This window comes from Halichoeres trimaculatus, unplaced genomic scaffold (genome assembly GCF_033239565.1).
Source record: "Halichoeres trimaculatus isolate MK-OKI-2021-1 unplaced genomic scaffold, fHalTri1.1 fHalTri1_scaffold_12, whole genome shotgun sequence".
Taxonomy (NCBI): domain Eukaryota; kingdom Metazoa; phylum Chordata; class Actinopteri; order Labriformes; family Labridae; genus Halichoeres; species Halichoeres trimaculatus.
This window is the reverse complement of record NW_027437190.1, coordinates 19,895,175-19,915,302: the sequence shown is the minus strand read 5'-3', so window position 1 is coordinate 19,915,302 and position 20,128 is coordinate 19,895,175. Positions and strand designations below refer to the sequence as shown.

At 39.8% G+C, this 20,128-nt stretch overlaps 1 protein-coding gene across 3 annotated transcripts in view; it reads left to right on the top strand.

The window, feature by feature from the left end:
- The window catches only part of LOC141800189 (CUB and sushi domain-containing protein 3-like), a 214,653-nt gene that overhangs the window by 141,457 nt on the left and 53,068 nt on the right, over positions 1-20,128 (top strand). For 2 of the 3 annotated variants that reach the window (XM_074682596.1, XM_074682595.1), the window contains exons 43-52: positions 304-481; positions 3,124-3,269; positions 3,748-3,828; positions 4,757-4,870; positions 11,672-11,860; positions 12,131-12,289; positions 13,552-13,740; positions 17,458-17,643; positions 18,466-18,660; positions 19,462-19,635. In XM_074682596.1, coding sequence (XP_074538697.1) covers positions 304-481; positions 3,124-3,269; positions 3,748-3,828; positions 4,757-4,870; positions 11,672-11,860; positions 12,131-12,289; positions 13,552-13,740; positions 17,458-17,643; positions 18,466-18,660; positions 19,462-19,635 — 1,611 coding nt within the window. The remainder of the gene's footprint in view (positions 1-303; positions 482-3,123; positions 3,270-3,747; positions 3,829-4,756; positions 4,871-11,671; positions 11,861-12,130; positions 12,290-13,551; positions 13,741-17,457; positions 17,644-18,465; positions 18,661-19,461; positions 19,636-20,128) is intronic. The other variant, XM_074682597.1, reaches the window with a different exon arrangement.

Sequence of the window (20,128 nt, the reverse complement as noted above, 5' to 3'; positions counted from 1 at the left end):
AAAGTCAAATTTTAACACATTCCCTCTGATGGGGTATGACGGGGGAGTCTATGTGTCTGAACAACTCAGTGTTCACAGTAACCAGCATCCATCCCCTGAAGTCATATCTAACAGGTGCATCCAGCACCCTCACCTTCTCTGTATCTTGATGATAACCCAATAACACAAAGTTATGGTTTGTTTTATCAACGGTTAGTGGTGATACAACCGTAAAAAGCAAGTTTTATGACTTTAGGTAGATAAAAAGAAGAAAGCAGCCTTCTATTTTTATCCAGCCTCTCTGACATTTTTCCCTCCCTCTAGCTCTCTGTGGAGGGAATGTAACATCCATGAACGGCACAATTTACTCTCCTGGACACCCGGCTGAGTATCCGCACTTTCAGGACTGTATGTGGACAGTCAGAGTGCCTCCTGGGTATGGCATCTACATCAACTTCTCTGTTATCAACACAGAGCCAATCTATGACTACATCACTGTGTGGTAGGTGGACTTTTCTTTCTCAGACATGGTTCATAACCCATCAGCTTGTAGCACACACTGGATAAATGCTTTCCCCTATACAGAGCTGCTTTATGCAAAAAAAAACCCAACAAACTGCCAAGCAATACAGGCTGCTATAACAGCCCATTACTAAATGAAACCATAAAATATGCTATACAATCCACCTATCCCTCTTTATAAGATTTCCTTTATGCATGAGTGGGACTGGTGAGGTGACTGCATATGATTCATACCATATGCATTAAGTTTGTCATTCACTCCCAAATGTTTTGATGACTCTGATTTTCTGTTTACTCAAAGAATAACCAGAGTTTTGAAGATTTTCAGATTGTACTGTAAGTGTCATATCCACTCTCTACAAAAGCAAACTTAAAAACTGCACTCAATGAGACAGAAAGATAAAAAAAAATTCCCCGGGTCAGTTGGACAAGTTTTGTTCACAGCTTTTGATGTGACACCTGTATCAGAAGAGCCAGCAGCCATCCAAATATGTTGACCTTTGTCTGGACTTGGGTGGATTCATTTTTCTTTCCCTGACAACATTTCTTACAGCCCCTAGCTAAAACAAAGAAAAAATGTGCTACGTGAGGAAATAAAAGGGACTGGAGTGAAGTGAGTCATAAAGTGTCCCTCTCCTTCTTCTCCCTTAACTTTTGGTCGTTGTTTAACTCAGCTCTTCAGTGAGTGTTAAACAAAAAACAAAGGATGAAAACATTAGCTTTGGGATGGATGTTAGTTGGTAAGAAGAAACTTAAACTCTTAACAAGAATTGTGTCGTGGTAAACTATGGTACCACCTGCTTGTTATCATTGGAGCAGCTGCCTCTTTTTTTGTCTCTTACACCTTTCTGTCGTCTCTCTGAAGTATAGAAACCCCTCAGGCAGTCAGGAAGCTGTCCTCATGGGTGAAGGAGGAGGGAAATACCTTGCAGCATCTGGGGTTACCTCTCTCACTTAGGGAGATGGGGGCTCCCAGCACTACTGTTCCCAATGAAATAGTGCACAGGAAATCTTCCCCCTGATGATAACATTTCATTTCCCTGCCTGACTGCCATCCCCTGTTGTGCTGATCACTAGATTGCAGTGAGACAATTTTTAATATATAAGATATTAAAGGTACACACATACAAAAAGAATTTAGTGTACATCATTCAGATGAATTGCCCTGGAGCTGCCTGAAAGTGCTGGTAATGAAATACTTTCCCCTTGTATAAAAAGAACATTTATATTTATAATAGAACAGTACTGTCTTCTCAAATTAATCTTTCTTTATATCCTTGGAGAGAAGAAGCGTTTAGTTTGTACCCGCATGCTTTACAAAAAAATTGTTATCTGACTTATTCAGGCTTCTTATTTGAGACCCAGATCACCACGATATTTATACAGAGGTTTTAAAGTTTCACCTTCATTAAAGATGTTACTTTCAGTTTTTGGTTTTTTATCTTCAACAGCATTATTGCATAAGTCTATTCGTGCGCAACCATGTACTGTTTTACTCGATTATCTTCGAGTGAAGGACAAGAGGAAATGTTCGCTGTGATTTTTTTTTTCTTTTTTTTATCAGAACAGAAGGTCCACTCCAAGCTCCTCCTGGATATCCAGATCCTAATTCTTTGACCTTGACCTGCACAGACAGCTCATTTTAGCTCTTTAGATGCAATTTGAGAACTTAACCTTTCGGCCAGAATTCATATTTAACGTGACATTTTGCTTCTGTTCGATTTGTCACTTTCACGCTACATTGTCCACTCTCTCTGAAACAAAGCCCATAGATACTTAAACTCTTTCACTTAGGGCACCATTCTGCCAAAACTGTCAAAGATGGATGCTGTCCAAGAGATGCGTCAAACTGACAACATTCAAGCCTATATCTCCTCAGGGTGAACCTCCTCCACCTCTGGAACCATGCCAGTAGCTAGCAGTGTCTGTTAACTGCCCTTGCCTCTTCTCTTTGTCTGTGGTCTGATGTTTGCAGGTGGCTGTTGGTTGTCTTTGAGAACAGACCTCTGTCATCAGCATATTATTTTGATAGTGTTTATGTTTGGCTTATATCAGATAAAGTACGGTAGATGCTAACACAGTCACTGAGCTGGAGATAAACAGTAAAGTACAGTAATGTGGGATGCCATCCATGCCTTAGACCTTCTCATACCTCACAGATATCAGCCCACTCTCTCCACTAAGAGTGAAGATAAAAAAGGTCCCAAGGCTGCAGTTTATTGTACCTTATGTAATTCAGTTAAAAGCTTTAGGTTTTGAAGTAAGCATTTTTATGTCTTAAGTAGTTGTTCCTCAAACAATACACCTTAATTATGCTCATACATGCACAGAATGTTGTTAAAACTAGATCTAATGAATAATTAACTAGAAATAGGGAAGACTTGTGTGCTGATATGGATTTTTCAGAATCCTGTACTACTAAGTTTATTACCCCCTAAAAATCTTCAACTGCTTTGGGGATAACTAGCTGTGCTCTTTGATCCCAGCAAGCTTTAACTTGTGTTTGTACATGAAAAATCCTTCCTCCCTCTCAACCGCTCTCCTCCTTCATTTTGCCATCCCTCTCTTTTCTAACCAACTTAGTCACCCTCAATGCTGTCTCCCTCTCTTTATCTCTGTCAGGGATGGACCCGACCAGGCCTCTCCTCAGATCGGTCAGTTCAGTGGCAGCTCTGTGCAGGAGGGCGTGTCCACCACCGCCAATCAGGTCCTCATCAAATTCCACAGTGACTTCAGCACCAGCGGCTTCTTTGTGCTCCATTATTACGGTAACCCCCTGTTTGATTTCAGCTAAGTAAAGCCCTTGCTGAGGTCTGCTGTAATGACCCCATTCATTTGATCTCCGGTTCTCCCCGTTGCTCGAACCCTGCTGCAGTAATAAAGACCACAAAAGAACAAAGAACCATTGTGCCTGTGATTCTATATTTTAAGGTCTTCAATTTTTCCTTTTTCTGAGTCATTATCCGGCCTTTCTCATTCTGCTTCCTGGTATTGCTTCCAGTGCTGCGTAATGATGAATGAATGAATATTTCATCTCCACTACTGAGACATCTCTTAGATTAACAATGAAATGTCCTCAATATTAACCAAATTAGAAACTGTTTTTTAATAGTCAAGAAAAGTGATGGATGAGAGTTTATAATAGAAAGAGTTTAAATGAATGCATACTCTCTCCCTCACTGTCTGCCTAACTGACTAGGTAGCGAGGACTGTTGCAGATTGTAATACTCTTTCTATCTCCGACAGCATACCAGCTGAGAACATGCCAGCCACCCCCCGCTGTCGCCAATGCCACTATCCTAACTGATGACGACGAGTTTGAAATAGGTTTGTCTTATTTCATCCTGGTGTTTTCCTGGCTATGGACACTTTGCATTAAAATAAGAAATTACTTGAGACACACAAATATTTGCCAGGATAGACAAAAAAGATGTGATGAGACATAAGAAGTGGTTAAACCTTTTATGATTATTTTGTTTTAATTTCACTCTAGAAAAAATTCTTTCGTCATTCCATTTGGTTGCTTTTTATGTGTTGATTAGTGACTTTATTTCTCCGTCTGTACAATTTACAATTTGAAACAGCTTTGTTGGTAGCATATTCTAAACAAGCACATTGCTTCCTCATAACTTTGCAACTTGACAGATGTTTAGTGCAACCTCAATGTCTCATCCCATCTGCCATGTGTTGTTTGTTTTTCTCTTCCACTTTCTTTCTTGCTCTTTGCTCTACCTTGTTATACTTGTTTCCTTCTTTTTGAGTTTTTGTATATATATTGCAGTACAATGAGAGCAAGGGCAGCACTAATTAGCTCTAGGCATGAGCTGTTTGGATTTTCAGTGTTCAGAAGTGGAAATAATGTGGCTTGTGGTTGCTTTATTCTGTGTTTTTGATTCTGAGTGTGATTTAGATTTCATGTAAAAGATTGTGTGTGTGTGTGTGTGTGTGTGTGTGTGTGGGGCATTAGAGAGTAAGTTTGCAGATTTGTAATATAATGAAGTGCCTTTGGTACCAGAGCTAGCTAAGGGGGTGTCAATCTTCATTAGAAAATGTGTTGATGATGTTGAAGCTGTTTCAAGTGCTGCCTCTGAGAAGGCTTTTACTCCTAGCCCTCTGGGGCTTTTTGCGTATACTTGAGTTTGCATGTCTGTGTATGTGTGTTTGTGCTTGCTGAGATAAATGATATATATGTTTTTCATGTCCACTACTTTCCGTGTGTGTGGGTGTGTGTAATTCTGTACTAACTATCTAACAGGGGACATCATCCGGTACACATGCCTGCCAGGCTTCACCTTGGTGGGCAGTGAGATCCTGACCTGTCGGCTTGGAGAGCGGCTTCAGATGGATGGACCCCCACCAGTCTGTCAAGGTTAGTCATATCCAGCGTTTGAGTTAGAGTCTATAGGGATATACTGTGTTTTTATGACCCTATGGATATTCTTGTAGATGTTGGTTCATATTTGTTTGCACACATTCACTGACCAGTTTTTCTTTCTGTGACATTACGTGAGCCCTTATGTCTGTGCTGGATGTCACTCTGCCAAGGTTGGCTGTAGTCAGCATCCCCACTGTTGATGCATCATTTAACAGACTGGCAGCAGGGCCCCTTCTAGCAGGCTCTTGGAGGCTAACAGCATCTCTGTTTTGATTTATCCAGTGTCACAAAGTAACACCATTACTGACCCATGATCATAGACATCTGCTCTACTTGAGCCAGCATATGACTGCGCAGGATCAGTGTGAAACAGATTACAGAACAGCAGGTTTCATTGACAGCTTTTTTTTGTCATGTAGCAAGGTAGAGGAAGGCCAGGTACAGAAAAGAATAGGAGCTTATTTTCCTTTCTAATGTCTGCTTGAGTTGCCCCGTTGGTCTGATTGATGTAAAATGTCTCCGAACCCGTGTTTTTTCAGAAGAAGGATTTTCAAACACAAAGCAAAAGAAAATAAATGCCTGTGATGCTTGCATCAGAGATTTTGTTTATACCAAGAAACAAATGCCATCAGCCTGTCTGTCGTGCCAATACATCTCTGCTGCAGACATCAGAGCACTCTGAAACCTTCTATTCCCGGCAGATAAGCATCTTTTGAAGTGCCCTGAAGTCCATTGTCTACAAGTCTTGAGTTGATGAGCATTTCTGTCTTTTCTTGTCTAGATACTATGAGTAATTGTATTAGACGTGTGATCAAGGCATGGCAGATACCCAACAACACACCAGTCTGCATTCATAAAGCAACTCAGGACAAAACTTGTGATTTAGAACCTTTTTGCTTATCCCTGGTTGTTATTATTTAATGTCTGACTTGATATGTTTCTTCTTCCCCTGTAGCATTTTTGCAGCTGACATTGCTTTGCTCTCGCAAGAAAGAATTTGACTGGTTTTGTTAGAGTTATGGAGAGTAAAAAGTAAAGAAACAAATAGTGATGGCAATGATTTAGTTAGGTGACCCGACCAGTGATCCAGAATCTGGAGCTGCTAATATTCTTCTGCTTCATCTATAAAGACTACATGTGATGCTGCTTGTGAACAATGCGTGTTGGTGCACAAATGTCAGATGAGGCTAAAGTCAGATAAAATTTTCATCGATTAACAGAAGGTGCGTGTTAGGATGTTTAAAAACAACAGAGCCAACCTTTACTTTTGCTGCATTGGGTCTGTCTGCTATTTTTCAAAATGAATAATTTATTATGGCGTTAGAGATATGAAGTCAGGCAGTGTTTTAGTAGCAGATTTACCCACATTGCTTGGTAGAGAGTAATAGGAAAAACAGAGAAGTAAAGCTCTACTGTACACCTACATCATATATTTTTTGGCACACGGAAGTAAAATAATGTTAACCCTGGGTTTTAAAAAGTTACAGGGAAAGCTATTATTTAGCCTTTGGAAGTGACAATCCTAGCAGATGAGCAACAAAAAGAGTAGCTGGAATAGTTTTATCTGTTTCATTTTGTGCCAAGTGAGGGCAGTCATTCAGAGGAGAGCCCATATTTCAAACTATCTTTTCTGTTGGTCCTGCCAGCTCACTTTCTCATGTATTAGACAGAGTCCTGCCAAGACCAACTAGCCCCTATCATCCACAAGTCACATATTGTATTTGAAATTATTTCAAAGGCTTTAATTTGAGGAACCACATTAAGCTGCCAGGCAGGGGAAGCATTTCCACAGGAACACAACATGTTTCTTTCACATGATTTCCTTCCCTGTAAGTTTTACACCAGGACATTAAATGTCTTCCCCTGACTTTTTGGGCATACTCTAAGGAAGTCGGAGAGTGGATCCTCCAAGAAATAATTTTTCAAAAGAGGTTAAACCTATTTAAATTCACACAGACATTTTGTGAGCAGCAAAACCATTTACTGGTCAGTCAAATAAGTCCAGTCATAGTAGAATTTAAGCATGTAACATAACTTGATAGAAAACAAGGCACAATAAATTGATTAAACAGAGTGTAAAATTCTGCCGAGAGCATAAAACTGTCATTGTGGAGACTGTTTCAGGATGTCTGGGTTAATAATTTGTTGTTTGACATTTTCCTGGATCACCTCATTATTGTTCTCTAGAATTCATTACATTTCTTGTGTTGGATACGTTATGTCCTTGTGCCACCACAAGCGAGGGACTAATTGCTCTCCTTGGGACATGTAGAGTTGAACTTAATTTACACTGACCTGCTATGCACATCCTTGAGACTGCAGTAGTTAGCTTTTAAAGAAGCCATTTTCTGTCAGCAGCTTGCCGACAGGGCAGGGAAATGAATCCTTCTGGGTCTCCCCCAAATTCTAAATTTGTTTGCTCTCAGCTCTTCCGCTAATTGTCATTTTATGCTCAGGAGATGACAGTCAAATGTCCTTGCTAGGCTATGTAATTTCACCCTTGAATACCTTTTTTTTCCAAGATGTTTCTCTGTCTCTATGAAGGTCTGTGAGGAAGGTTATGCAGTAGCTTTGATCAGAGATTGAGCAACAATTGAGTTGACTGCTCCGTGTGCCTAGAAAACCATCTGCCACACTGAGGTTGAGTCAAAGCCATTATTTGCTGTCAAACTGATCTTTACTTTCTCATTGATTTTTATGTGTCTGTCAGAAAACCTAATGAAAAACAATTTCAGCACTAACCTCATCTTCTCTGCAGTTTTATAAACCTTGCTGTACGGTGCCTCTGTGGTCTAGGTTACATTTGTTGTCATATTGTTGTGCAGTAGGTATGTGGAGCAGAAAAACAAATATTTGATGGTTTGCACAAGGAATTACAAGGATGATCTTTCAGTGTGAGCAAGATTTGACAACAATAGTAATGTACATTTATAGATGACTCACTGGCGAATTAGGGTTGGTCATAGAATTATGTGTCTGGTGAATGCTGTTTTCTATGATGCACATACTGTACATACTCTGAATACAGTTGTGTTCAATATAATGGCAGTTCATAGCACTAACCAGATCACTCACTGTTTTTGGCAGAAAGTATATTTCTATATGGCAAATAATTTGCTAGAGGGTGTTTTGGAGCAGTAAAAACCAACAGACCCATCGGGCATGACATGCGTGCTGCTGGTTCTGTGTAACTGGATCATTACTTGAAAAGGGCGATTTAAAAAAAAGCAGTGGGGAGTACATTTAGTAAGGGTAATTTATTCTGTAAACATGTTTAGAGAGCGAAAAACATAAGTGCAGAAAATGATGGGCTGCTCAGCCAGGATGATTTCAAATACTTAAAAGGGGCAACTAAAACCGGAAAAACATGGAAGAAAATGGAAAACTACCACTCAAATAGATTGAAGTATAGCCATAATGTCAAATACTCAGCCAGTGTTGAACTCAAGGGAGATCAAAGAAGGTATACAGTTGCCTGTGAGTACTGTGACAGAGACCTATGTGAAGCCAGGCTATTGGCTGGAAGCCCTCAAAGAGTCCCATTGTTACAAAAATGACATTCTGGGAGGTTACGATTTGCCAAAGAACACACTGACTGACCTGAAGAGAAGTGGTACTACACTTTGTGGACGAATAAGAGCAGGATTGTTTGGTCAAGGTTAGCACAGACAGTTTGTCAGACAACCCCCAAACACTGAGTTCAAGCCACATACACTGTGGAGACAATGAAGCATGGTGGTGCAAGCATCATGATATGGGGATGTTTCTCATAATATGGTGTCAGGCTTATCTATCCCATATCAGGGATCATGAATCATTTCGAATACATCAGTATACTTAAAGAGGTCATGTCGCCTTATGCTGAAGAGGAAACAGCCTTTGAATGAGTGTTTTGATAAGACACTGACAACAAACACACCAGTAAGCAAGCAGCATCTTTTTCCTGAACATGAGATTAACATTATGGAGTGACCAGCCCAATCCCTGGACCTCAATTCAAAAGAAAACTTGTGGAGTTACATCGAAAAAGGCAAAACCCAGCAATGCAGAGGAATCGTGGACTGCAGTCAAATCCTCTTTGGTTGGAATTTCTGTTCACAGGTGCCAGAAGTTGGTCATATACATGCAGCACAGATACAAAGCAGTTCTCAGAAACAGAGGTTATACAACTAAATATTAGTTCAGTGATTCACAGGAAAGCAAAATATTCTAGGATGGTTTAGTTTTTACAGAAAGTGTTTAAGTTTGTCAAGAAAAATGCTGACACTGCTGTTTTTAAGCATCCTTATATTCCAATCTCTTCACTTTACTGAAATTAACTACAAACTTGATCATTTTTCTTCATATTTTTAATTTGAATAAAATCTGAAGTGTTCCCAATATATTTGTGTGAATAAAAATAAAAGCTATTATAAGGGTTTTGAGCTTTACTCATGTTTTAAGCACAGTGCTTTTATTTTGAAGCTCTGGTCTTTTCATTCCCTGCACCTGAAGTTTGACTAAAAGCACTTTAAACCACATCTCTACTTACTAAAATTACTTGTTTGTTGCTCAGCAATGTTAGCTTATTAAACAAGTATTAAGGGCTCAATTATTCCAATAGATAGATGACCCCTCAGATCATCAGATAATGTCAAGTGAGTCATGTTGTGTTTATCGTAAAGCTGTCCATTGTAAAAAAAAAAAAAAAATGCCGCTGGGGAGGCCTTTTTTTTCCTGGTTGATAACTCAAGTGTGATTATATTTAATTAAAATATAATTGAAATTAACAGCTGTTAGCAGCAATTACTCACATATTTCACACATTTTTCTTCAGCTGAATTTGTGCCAGCTCTATGACAAATATTTCCACTGGCATCAGAGGAAGCAGAGGTCCCTGCTGATGACAGAACCGACACAGCAGCCCTTGAGAATTGATATAACTGCACGAACTGTAGACCACATTCAAAACCTTATCATGTCACAAGTGAAAGTCATACCTCTCATGTTGAAAAGTAGCTTAATAAACCTTGTTTTACCACATGAAATGCTAAAAGCATATCTCTTACAGAACTGAAAAGAATTATAAACATTTGTTTTCATTTCGGAAAAAACTCAAACTGATTATGAACTAAAACTAGTTGAACTAAAATTAAATTTGAATCCGAAATGATTTAAGATGACAGCTTAAATCATTGACTTCAGTCAACCACTGCCTTGTAGTGTTCCATCAGAAGTCACAGCAAAAGAAAAAACATCTCCAAGGGCTACTTAATAAAATTCATAGTGTTCTTTTTCCTTGCTGCTAAAAAAAAAAAAGAATGGATGTGATTTTTCTCACTTCCATGGGCTCAAAATGTAAATTCTGATTCCTTCAGCCCACATTTACTCAGTGGCTTTGGTTTCAATCACTATTCACGTACGAACTGAAGCATACCAGCTGTGTTTGGAAGTCTTTAAATGTATAAGCCTATGGTAAAGCTGGGAGTGAATTGGCTGGAAATAAACAGAAATGTTAAACTGCTCACAGTAAGGCAAAATAAAATTATTCTATAAGTCATAAAAATAATTATAAATTAAATTAAATGTGAAAAGAGAGGAGTGCAGATAAAGTACTTAAGTTGTCACATGCAAAGCTAAATAGGATTGTTCTCAGCTGGGATTTGAAGATTGTCAGAGTTGAGGCATGTGTCACATCTTCCGAAAGACTGTCCCAGATTTTAGGGGCATAAAACTGTAATGCACCCTTACTTTGTTTTGTCTGACTCTTGGCACCAGCAGGAGACCCTGAAATGCTTTTCCAAAGCTGTAAAGCATCAGTTTTAAGTAAATGTAGCTTTTTATATTGTATAATTCCATACATTTATTTTCTGAATAATTCCAGAGGGGTTTTGTTTGTTTGCTAATTCATTACTGTAAAAAGTAAATCAAAAATATGGATTTTGCTGAGTTTACATCCATATAAATTTGACCTCTGTGCCCACACAGGTCTTTTTTTGTGTTTTGTGTGTTTGAAGTTTTGTATGTTTTTTTTTTTTTTTTGGAAAAACAGTTTGCACATCCTGTCTCTGTTACCTTTTAGCCAAAGCCTGTTTTTGGTGAAACTTCTGCAGTGACTCGACTGCAGGAATATTCATACTGCTTTGTGTTACAACTCTGTCCTACGCCTTCTTTTTTTGATATATGTCTGACTGTTTCCCGTGACCTTTTTATCCGGAACAGTTGTTCGCATTAACCTTTTAGATGCGTCATGTTTCTTCACTAGTGGCCCAGAAGAAGAACTTCTGTTAACGGCAGAGAAAGAAAGACAAAAAAAAGTCTGTCTTTATTTTGGACTTGACAGCCTCTAGGAAATGAAGGCATTTCTCTAAACCAAAGACACACACAAACACGCACAGCCTTTACACAAACACACCTCATTTTTCCATACAAAGTAAGCTGTCTTTCCCCACAAAGTATTATTATTTGATAGATTGTTATCAGGGGAGCAGGGTGACAACAGCAGACCTACCTACTCAGCCCTCAGGTGCAATATAAGTTGGGCTGAATGTAATTGTCTCAGGACTAGTTATTCTTTCAATGTAATTTCCACTGTCACAGCAGTGCATCGAGGTGAGAACAGAGAAGATGGTCCTCTCCTTACCTCAGCCTACCTTTTCTTTTACACCTCCTCCTTTCCAGCTCCTACACCCTGTTTCTGCTTTCTCACAATGCCACAGGTTTTTACCACTGTTCTGTCTTTTTTCTTTCTCGTTCCTCCTCTATATCTTTTTGCTTTTCCAACGACAACTTGGCCTCTTGTTTATCTCTTCACAGTTCAATGTCCAGCCCACGAGGTGCGTTTTGACTCAACGGGGGTGATCTTGAGTCCGGGATTCCCTGAAAACTATCCCAATCTCCAGATGTGCTCATGGCTGATCAATGTGGAGAAGGGCTACAACATCACTTTGCACTTTGAACTCTTCCAGACTGAGAAAGAGTTTGACATTTTGGAAATTTTTGATGGTGGGTTCTGCTGGCATTAAGAGTTCATGAGTTTAGTGTAAAGACTGGACATGCAAAATACAGATTGAAATCAGTTTGATGTTTTTTTCCACGTTACAATGATTTAATGCCAACTCAGCATGTTGCTGATATGTGGTGTTGTGCTTAAACTAGCATACTTATAAATTAAGTTCCTTATGTGTACGTATCAGCTGTCATCAAAGTTTTATTTTGACAGAGATGAATTCCATTAAAACTTTTTTGTGTGTTTCTCTGCCTATTTTATGTCAGGCCCCAACATCTACAGCCAGAGCATGGCCTCACTCAGTGGTGACATCGAAACACCCTTCAGCCTGACCACCACAGGCCACCAGCTCCTTCTGCGCTGGTCCTCTGACCACGGCACCAACCGACGCGGCTTCCACATCAGATATGTGGGTGAGTATCAAAGTATGTATCCAGCTTATAATCATATTCCTTTTTAGTGCAATTTGAATGTGCTTTGTTTTTAAACTGCTGAAAAGTGATAAAAGTCATGGGTTTGGCTATAAATATTTAAAACACTGGAGATGGACAACTTACCCAACTTCATAGGGGCAAATATTCGTTAAACCTTTTTTTACATGTACACTTACACTGGATTTTCACTGTGAACACTATGTGAGCCCATGGGTTTTCTCACTGTGTGCTGTGATTGTTTCAGGATATTAGTCATTGAGTTTTTAATTTCAGTTCATTTGAAATAATACTTTAAATTTCCACAAGAATGATAATAGTTCCCAACAGGGGGTGTTTTCACAAGCAGAAACCAAGAGGCAAAGGGAAAGTCAGAGGAGAGCTTCCATGCTGCTTTGCACTCCTTAATTTAAAAAATGGTTTTAAATTCTTAATTGGCTCTTTAATAAAGCAAGTGGTGCTAAGCAAGTGTAGCAGAGGGAATCTTCTTCCATTGCAATGCATCAATAATAATGAAAAAAGCACAAAGGCATTTATATTTCATGTCTTGTCTTACCTTTATATTTAATACACGAGAGTGTTCCTTTGGAAGCATGACGGTGTGATGAATTTTGTAAAGAAAACTCCTTGTCTTGATTGACTTGAACAGGAACTGACTTCAACTCCAGTGTGAGTCTTTTCATCTTAAACCCCTGCAACATCCCACTCATACCTGTTAAAAAGAATGTATGACAGCATTTTTAGAGCGCAAATCTCTCCCTTGGATTTCCCATCCAATCAGCTGTTAGTGCTTAAACAGGGAGGAATCAAAGTAGGATGGAAAGGCGCACAGTGCAACAGCTAACTGGAGGATTAACCAGATAACATGAATTAAAGTGATACTGAATATGTTGGTGCCCTCAGGCCAAAGAGGAATCGTAATGTGACTTTGAGGACTTTCTTTACCGCGTTTCATGCCGTGCTAAATAGATGACACACTCCTCAGGCCTTTTCTCTCATTATCTTTCAGCATTTAAAATGAACTCTTACTGTGACTAAAACTGTTCACCTGAGTCTTTTTCTAAAGGTTCTTTTTTAAACTCTCTAATCCTTGTCTCTTCTGTCTGTGCATTTTATCACTCTTTCCTTTCAATATCTTCTGCTCTGTATTCTCTCATCTTGATTTTATTCTCACCTTTTCTCCTGTTTCTTCTTTCCCTTGCCTTGCCACTCTCCTCCCCCTCCCACTTTTCCTTCCCCCCCCCCCTCTATTGTAGCGATGTACTGCAGTACCCCAGACTCCCCACAACACGGCTTTGTAGTGAGCCAGACAGGGGGTCATCTTAACAGCATAGTACGCTGGGCCTGTGACAGAGGGTACAAGCTGATCGGAAAGGGCTCAGCTGTGTGCAAGAATACCTCCTATGGCTACTACACCTGGGACGCGCCAGTTCCCGCCTGTCAAGGTGAGCACATTGGGCCTGGCAGCCTTTTATTTCCTACTTCAGCCTGCTCTTTCCTGGTTTTCTGGTCACTGCCTCTGCCCTGTGCTCAGCAGGCAGGCAGGCAGGCGCTTAAGGCAGCCGACTGTCTCAGTGCGAACTCTATTCCTGTGTTCGTAGCAGCTGAACTGAATCCGGCCTGATTGAGAGCCAGAACCCTGTCAGGTGGAAAGGGAACAGAAATCAATCCTCCCTTCTTCTGTCAATTTCCACTTCTTCAAATTACTTTGGCTAACTTGCCATTAACATGCAGTGTCTGCTGCTGTTTGGTCTCACTCATCTAATTGGGTTCTTTGATGCGCACATGTGAAATGTGTGCGTTTACGATTGCATGCACTTGCACAGACACTCACACAGCAGCAAACAGCAACAGATGGTGTGCTCGATTGCATTTTAACAGGATGCAGTAAAATCAAAATATGTATGTCATGTACTTCAAAATGATTTAAAAACACTTCCCACCTGTGATTAATTCTGTCAGTTTGGTAATTGCAAACAGCTTTTTCAAAGCACTATAAAGAAACCCAAGTGTAGCTGCAAAGGAATTGATACCTTCATACAGATGCTGTCCATCTGCCTCTGGTAGATGGGGAGATGACATTACAGTGTATGTTCATTCATTTCTCCTCCTCAATCCATATTTTTTGATTGGTTGAGAAAGTTCACTATTAATCCACCAGTGGTGCTCATACATCTCAGAAGGAAAATTGACATTAAATAGGTTCTCAGGCCCACTGACCTTATAGGGTTTGATGAAGATTACTGTTACAACATTAAAACTTTTCATCCACAGAATAGAAAAGCTTTTAGTACTTTAATGATCACTAGCTGTTAGATTGTGACTTAGCAGTACTCAGAAATGATTGTTGATCGACTCTCTCACGGGGTGATGAGGGCCAATGTAATAGCTGAAGGCCATGTTGGCAGATCCCGTACTTTGATGTTTCACAGTATGCAGCTATCATCGCTGCTCCATTTTGTGATGAATGCGTTTGCATAACTGTTCTCATTTAGTGTGGCCCTGCAGATGTTGGTTTCCCTGCTCAATTCTCTCCCTCTGCCTTGGCTCTGATAATAAACACCTGGAGACCCACTAGCTTTAGCTTCTGTGTGTTACAGCTCTGAGGCCACAGTAACCCAGATTCAGTCTGGGTATGGGCAAGGACATGATGCTGAGTGGGAGTCATGTGTGAGCATCTTTGTATGTTTGGAAGAGATACTGTTGGAATTTGTTAAGTCATAAGTCGCTTTAATAAACATATGGGCATAAAAAGAAGTCATTAGTGTTTTTTTCATTGCACTAACCAGCTGACAGATAAAAAGAGTAAGAACATCATCCAACCTGTCTCTGAAGTTCCAGAGTTACTTGGTAAATTAGCTAATTGCAAAGTCAGGGAATGACTTTTTTAACATTTAAAACCTCCTAAAACCCTGAAAGATTCATGGAGGACTTTATTTTTGATGTCATACCACTCGGCAGAGTGTTGGATTACTTCCATTCTCAAGGGCCCAGTTCTATATGTTATATCTTCAAGGATTTCTCTAGCAAGGAGGTTTTAAGTACAGTTTTATGGATCCCATGGCCTATAATGTACACTGTGCAACAAAATGACTTGGTGAAGTGTTGACAGGACAGACTTATAAATTAATCATGCACTTAAGAAGGCTTGCAAACTAGTGGCTTGAATGTTGACCGGGGCAATATGTGAGCTGTTTCACATTAAGTGTCACACTTTTCCAGAAAAACTGTTAGAGATTTTTTAAGGGTTGAAGTGGAGGAAGCTCATCCCCAACTGTTAAATTCTCTGCTTCCATGCATCTCTTTTTAATGTTGTTACTCATTGTTATAATATTTTTATTAGTGCTGGGTAAGTTAACACATTATTTTTGCGTTAACCCGTCAATCTATTAACGCCGTTGAATATTTTATCGCACATTAGTACATGTTGCTCACATGCTTTTATTTTGTAAATGTCAGTTGCTGACCGCGGTGGAACTGGAAGTGAAATTGGCGGAAAAATACGATGAGTAACCAAAACAAGCATGGAGAAGAGGGGCAACGCCACGGAATTTAAAGGCGCTTGCCGCTTAGTGTATCAGTCCGCGCAAACGCAGGTAGTCTGCCAGGACGAAGAGACACGATGAGAACTAGAGCCTTATTTAGCGGTGTTTTTGTGTGAAAGTAACGCGCTGAAAATTCTCTAAATAAAGCGTGAATGCAGACCGATATCAGAGTTTTTCGGTGGGAGTCTGTTTATTTGTGTTTTTGGTCAAGTAAAATATGGCCCCATCTGAGTGCAGAGGAAACCGTCTGACGAGCAGGGAGGTGGTGTTTGGTGCGAGCGCCCTGGGCTTCTGCTGCACAAAAACACTGCTGTAGGGCTAATTTCTGCCCTAAACCTTGTGATAGGACCCAACTTGTTCCATCCAGGAGTATCACTTTTATGCCCTGACAGTGGCAATAAGCTTTAATTTTGTATTTACATTTTGTAAATTTGATTCGCACTAAATATGTGATTTAACTATTACTGTATAACAAGTACTGATTTAGTGTTTGCATGACAGATGTTATGGCACTTTCACAATGCGATTAATTATGATTAATCAGAAAAATCATGCGATTAATTACAATTAAAAGTTTTAATTGTTGCCCAGCCCTAATTTTTATGTATGTGAAAAAGCCACAGAAAGATAACAGGTTTTTGTCAGCTTAGTATTGAACACTTGACTTTTTTTTTTTTTTTTTTTTTTTTGCTCTGTGTCACCACAGACACCAAATCTACTAAAATTGTTTTTTTTTTCACAAGAGAGAGCATTACAGCCCTTTGCTGGATGAAAGTGCATACAGGCATTTGAATTGCTTCCATTTAAAATTAAAGATTTAAAATCCAGTCTTAGTTTGAGTGTAGTTTGGAGCAAGGCTCAATCCTCTATCACTGCTTTTATTGATGTGTTGCACACTTTCCTGACCCTGGTCAATCAGCTGAGTGAAATAATGAAGACTGCAACATATGAAACATACTTTTTACCAGTTGGTTAAGAAAATAAGTGTATAGAGTAAACATTATACAATGTAATGACTTTTTATTTACAAAAACTAAACTGTAGTGTTTTCAATTTCACCAGATTAAAACTGTAAAGGACAAACCCACTAAGAAGTGTCAAAAACAAATGCTTATTTTTGTCTAAGGATGCCAGATATAGCACTGTGTTACAGTTAGCCATTCCAGCTTTAATGGCGCACACAGTAACAAAGCTTTGTTACTTACTGGCTCAATTAAAATGGATGAAGTCCAAATTCACGTTAGTAATTACTCCTGGGCTTTTCCTGCTGTGTTGTGTCAAAGTGTCTACCAGGAATAAAGTCTGCTGTCAGAATTCTTCAGGGGTGTTCAATGTCAGAGATGAGTAATTATTTCCGTTTTCATTTTTACTGACTCTATTTGTAACATTTTGAAAGGACATTAACATAATAAGTAGCAAGCAGCTGCTTTTGTAAATTGAACTCTTGGCATTGCATGTGCTTTTTACACTTTCTCCCTAAAAATGTCACTGTTGTGTGAATATGAGTGAGCCTGCCATGTCTGTGCTTATCATCCTTCTCTCTACAAATCTTGCCTGTATGTGTCTTGAACTGTGCATAAACCTGTGAGTCGACAATCGTTCTCTTGCTGCTTGCAGCCGTGTCTTGCGGTGTGCCCAGCGCGCCAGTGAACGGAGGTGTGCTTGCTGCTGATTACTCCGTCGGCACTCGGGTGACCTACTTCTGTAACAGCGGCTACCGGCTCTCCTCCAAAGAGCTGACGACCACAGTCTGCCAGCCAGACGGCACCTGGAGCAACCACAACAAGATACCCCGATGCATTGGTGAGTTGAGGATGTTAGGAGAAGGTGGCCTGGGGATGTAAGGAGAAATGGGGTAACCACAAGAACACAGAGCATGGCTAAACAGTGGGAAGAAGAATTTGAGAGATGAGGACAGGCGTGAAATGTCACAGAAAAGACACTGATTAGGGATTTTTGCTTTTTGGCAGGTTAAACATCTCTCTAGAGGAGAACGAGAACAGTTTAAACATAGCCCTGTGCTGTAATAGAAGCTGTTGTGGACATGTACTACAGTCCCCATAGAACAAGAGTTTGCTGTTTCAACACAAAATCACTGACGTGTTTGGTTATAATGACTTGACAGCAACAAAACGGTGAATAATAATTATAAGGAAACCTTCAGCTGGGACAGGGGTGGGTGTTATACATTCAAGTCCAACTTTTCTCAGTGTAAAAGCCAACAGAACGAGTGATTGACAACATGTTTACTATTGAGGCCAGTGTTTATTCCCCATGTACTCGCAGCAAAAAAGGGAAACTGAATCTGTTTGAAACTCATTTGGTTTGTGAGAGCGCCAGTTCATGAAAAACTTTGTTGGGGAAAGAAAACATTTACAGGCTTTTACTGCAGAAAAGTTGCTATTTATGTGTAATGGTCATTTTTTTACTGATGATAACTTTTGTTGAGACCATATCTATTTACACTACACTGTTAGATTGTGACACAGGTTTAATGGTTTTAAATCACCAGTTTATATTCAAGGAATTCGAGGAGCAAGTGAAACAGGAGTGAGTCCATTTGAATAATGTGAAACCAATAATGTCCACTCCTTAAAAAATCATTTGTTTGTTTCCCTGGCGCAGTCATTATGTGCCCAAGCCTCAGCTCCTTCTCTCTGGACCACGGGAAATGGAGGATAGTCAATGGCTCGCACTATGAGTATGGAACCAAAATAATCTTCACTTGTAACCCTGGATACTACCGTGTTGGCCCCGCCCACATCCAGTGCCTGGCCAATGGAGTGTGGAGCTGGAGGAACGAAAGGCCTAGATGCAAAAGTAAGTAGCTTTCCTGGGACAACAAATCAACTCAGCAATTAATATTGACCCTGATTCAAAACAACAGATGATATTGTAATGTCACATTAGTAAAAGATGATCTTCCAGACTTATATTTACTTAAAATTGATGCATTACAATGAAAATCAAACATGCATGATTGCACCCTTGTATCATACCATCCAAATTCATGGAAATACTGTGAAGGAGCTCTACCTGTTAAAAAGAAAATGGAAAGTAAGCATTGTGATACAGCAAAATGGAAAAGCGTCTGTTTGGCCTCACCCTCAACGCTTGATTCATTGATTTAATTTTTCAAAAAAAAAAAAAAAAAAAAGGAAACTATCCTTTTCACAGCCCATTTAATCAGCAGCTGCATAATTCACTTTTGTAGTTTTGTGCTCATGTTTTCAAGTCTCGGCCTCAGTGAGATATTCTTTATCATCAGGAAATCTTTTGTGTGCTGAAATGGGAATGACAAGACATGGGAACTAAGAAGCTAAAAAAGCTGAATAGCCGGCATGATGCGAGTCAGCATGATGAAAAGTGTTAGGATAAAAGTAAACTCCATCATTATGCTACCCATGAAATAGCACAGTTCACTCTTTTATCCCATTAGGTCAGTAAGATGGGTGTAAATGACTGTGATCCCCCACTGACTGGGGACAGCTGCTAACAACTTCCTCTTTCTTTCTCTCTGGTTACCTCACTCTTTCACTCACTCTCCTGCTGTCTTTTTTCTTTTCCTACCTTCTCCATACTCCTCTATTTCTTCTCACTATCCTTTATATTTTGTTCCAGTCATTTCCTGTGGCGATCAACCGACACCTCCTAATGGGAAAAAAATTGGGACTCAAACAACGTTTGGAGCATCAGCCATTTTCAGCTGCAACCCTGGCTATGTTTTAAGTGGGTCTACAGTCAGAGAGTGTCTCCTGTCTGGCCTCTGGAGTGGGATGGAGACTCACTGCCTGGGTAAGCATGGTTCAAATTATGTCTTTAACTGAACTGTTTATAGCCTTGACCTAAGTCAAGCTCGTCAGATCCCCAGTCATTGCTGGGGATCTGTTGAGCACAGTATGAGCTGTTTTGCTTGGATCCGTGTGCCCACTGAAGAACCAGATGGTTAAACAGAAAGTGACTTTAGTTGAGTGTACATGGGCTAAAAGCTGGAAATGAAAAGAAAAATGTGCAGGTTTTGTCATCAGGTTTTAGCCTTATGCAGATACTTGTTGTTGCAATATAGATTTCATTTAGGCTGACATACAGCAAACTTTTTTTGATACTGTAGACAGCATGAGATGGGAATTATTTGGAAGCTTCTCTGTAATGACGCCTCCAAGCTGATGAGAGTATTGTGCTCTATACTTAAACCTTGGAGTGACTGAGATTTGATGTTCTTGAATTTTTAATGCAAGGAGCCACATAGATCCTAAGCTGGACTGCAGCTGTGAGACACTTAGCGAGC